The sequence below is a fragment of the Tarenaya hassleriana genome, unplaced genomic scaffold, assembly GCF_000463585.1.
Source record: "Tarenaya hassleriana unplaced genomic scaffold, ASM46358v1 Cleome528, whole genome shotgun sequence".
Lineage (NCBI taxonomy): Eukaryota > Viridiplantae > Streptophyta > Magnoliopsida > Brassicales > Cleomaceae > Tarenaya > Tarenaya hassleriana.
Genome location: NW_010967946.1, coordinates 21,770 through 24,127, shown reverse-complemented (window position 1 = coordinate 24,127; position 2,358 = coordinate 21,770). Strand labels below are relative to the sequence as shown.

Sequence of the window (2,358 nt, the reverse complement as noted above, 5' to 3'; positions counted from 1 at the left end):
ACCTTTGCGATGTTGAATGCTATACATTGTTTGATACTGGGGCTACCCATAGTTTCTTGAGCTTAGAGAAAGCAAATAAACTAGGCATGGATCAGATAGATATGAAGAGTGACTTTATTGTTCGCACACCATCGGGAGAGACACTTCTGGTACATGGGACCCTCCGAGGTGTACCACTGGGTATCTATGGTCGTAACTTAACCGCAGACCTCATAGTGGTGCCGATTGATGGTTCTAGCGTCATACTGGGCATGGATTGGTTGTCGAAGCACCGAGCTCAAATTGATTGCCAGAAGAGGACTATATGGTTTACGGATACAAGCGGTGGGTTTGAATTTCGAGGGAGAGGAGCACCGTCGACAAACCCCATCATTTCGGCGCTCAAGACTGAAAAGATGATCAGGAAGGGAAATGAAGCATTCCTAGTAGTCATCACTGCTACCCAAGAACTGGAACACAAGTTAGAGGATACTCCAATTGCTCGAGAGTTCCCTGATGTCTTCCCGGATGATTTACCAGGATTACCGCCCAACCGAGAGGTGGACTTCACCATTGATGTGCTACCGAGTACCGAACCAATTACCAAGGTTCCTATCGGATGACACCGACAGAAATGGCGGAGTTGAAGGAACAGTTGAACGAATTGATGGAAAAGGGGTTCATACGCCCTAGCGTGTCGCCTTGGGGAGCCAGTGTTGTTCGTGAAGAAGAATGATGGGAGCATGGGATTGTGCATTGACTACCGGGGGCTCAACTAGGTGACAATAAAAAATCGGTACCCGTTGCCGAGAATTAATGAGCTGCTAGATCAACTTCAAGGAGCTAAGTGGTTCTCGAAGATCGATCTGCGATCTGGATACCACCAAATTCAGGTTAAGGCTGAGAACATACAGAAGACAACATTTCGAACTCGATATGGGCACTTTGAATTTGTGGTCATGCAATTTGGACTCACGAATGCCCCCACAGTATTTATGCAGCTGATGAATCGTCTCTTCATGGATTATCTAGACGAGTTTGTCATCATATTCATCGATGACATTCTTATCTATTCGCCAGATCTCCAGACTCATGAGGAGCACTTGTGGAAAACACTGTGGAGATTAAGAGAGAACAAGTTGTATGCGAAGTTCAGCAAGTGCAACTTCTGGTTACAGGAGATTGGATTTCTAGGTCATGTGGTATCCGCTCAGGGAATCCAGGTAGATCCAGCTAAGATCGAGGCAGTCATGGATTGAAAACCCCAACCTCTGCAACCAAAATTAGGAGTTTTCTAGGCCTCGCGGGTTATTACCGAAGGTTTGTGGAAGGGTTTGCTAAGATAGCCCGACCCCTGACAAAGCTCACCGGGAAAAACATTAAGTTTGAATGGACCACGCAACATTGACACGTGAAACACATCGTGGATGTTACCCAGCTCTTACGGTAATCCAAGACGATATGCCACGGCTCCTACTCTCGCGATCACAGGGTAAGGTTCGATGTATCACGATTTCAGCTTCCCGCTCTGTCCGAACCTCGCATGTCCCCACATCACCTGAACTCGGAGGAAAGCATAGTCTCCGACTTCTAGCACGAAGTCCCACCTATGTTGATCGGCATACGATTTCTGCCTGTCCTGCACTGTCTTTAGATGGGCACGAATCCTCCTTATCACCTCCGTGGTCTCTTCCACGATTTCTGGCCCGAATTCTCTACGCTCTCTGATCTCCGTCCAGCACAGTGGTGTTTTGCACGGTCTTCCGTACAAGGCCTCGTATGGAGATACCCCGATGCTCGTGTGATGACTGTTTTGTACGCAAACTCACACAATGTCATATATCAGTCCCAGGGAACTCCCAACTCCATGATACATGCTCTGTGTTGGGTTCCTGGGGGTTCCTAGCATGCGATCTCATCGATCTAGGGTTTGGTTTTAGGTTTCATGCAGCGGAAGAAAAAGATCTAAACCTAGCCAAACGTCACACAAAAACCAATTGTGCAATAACCTGAAAGAACGTGTATATCACCGTGGAAATCGTATACTTATCTCTTTCCTGAAGAAACAGAAGTAAGAGTCGATCCGGGGCCTGTTTAATCACCTAGGACTGAAGTTACAGTCCCTCTACATGTATCCACACCGACGGAAAGGATTCCAAATGCTTTTGGAACCGATCTGCTAGGATCTGTGAAGTATATATCAAGTGAGATCTAATCCCGGGAGCTAAAACTATTAAAGAAACGATTTCTTCTGAGTTTTTGCTCTGTCTTTGGGTTCTGAAAGTGAGTTATACTCTTAGGACGGTGTCCAACACCTCCTTATCAGTTAGAAACTCTAATCCTTGTGAAAAGAGACTTTTTCCGAGTATTGACTCGGTC

At 46.4% G+C, this 2,358-nt stretch overlaps 1 protein-coding gene across 1 annotated transcript; it reads left to right on the top strand.

The window, feature by feature from the left end:
- The first annotated feature begins 613 nt into the window (after nucleotides 1-613).
- On the top strand, nucleotides 614-1,238 carry LOC109116008 (RNA-directed DNA polymerase homolog). The gene is made up of 2 exons (XM_019200675.1): nucleotides 614-697; nucleotides 759-1,238. The coding sequence occupies exons 1-2, from the start codon at nucleotides 614-616 to the stop codon at nucleotides 1,236-1,238; spliced, it is 564 nt and encodes a 187-aa protein (XP_019056220.1).
- Nucleotides 1,239-2,358: the final 1,120 nt, after the last annotated feature.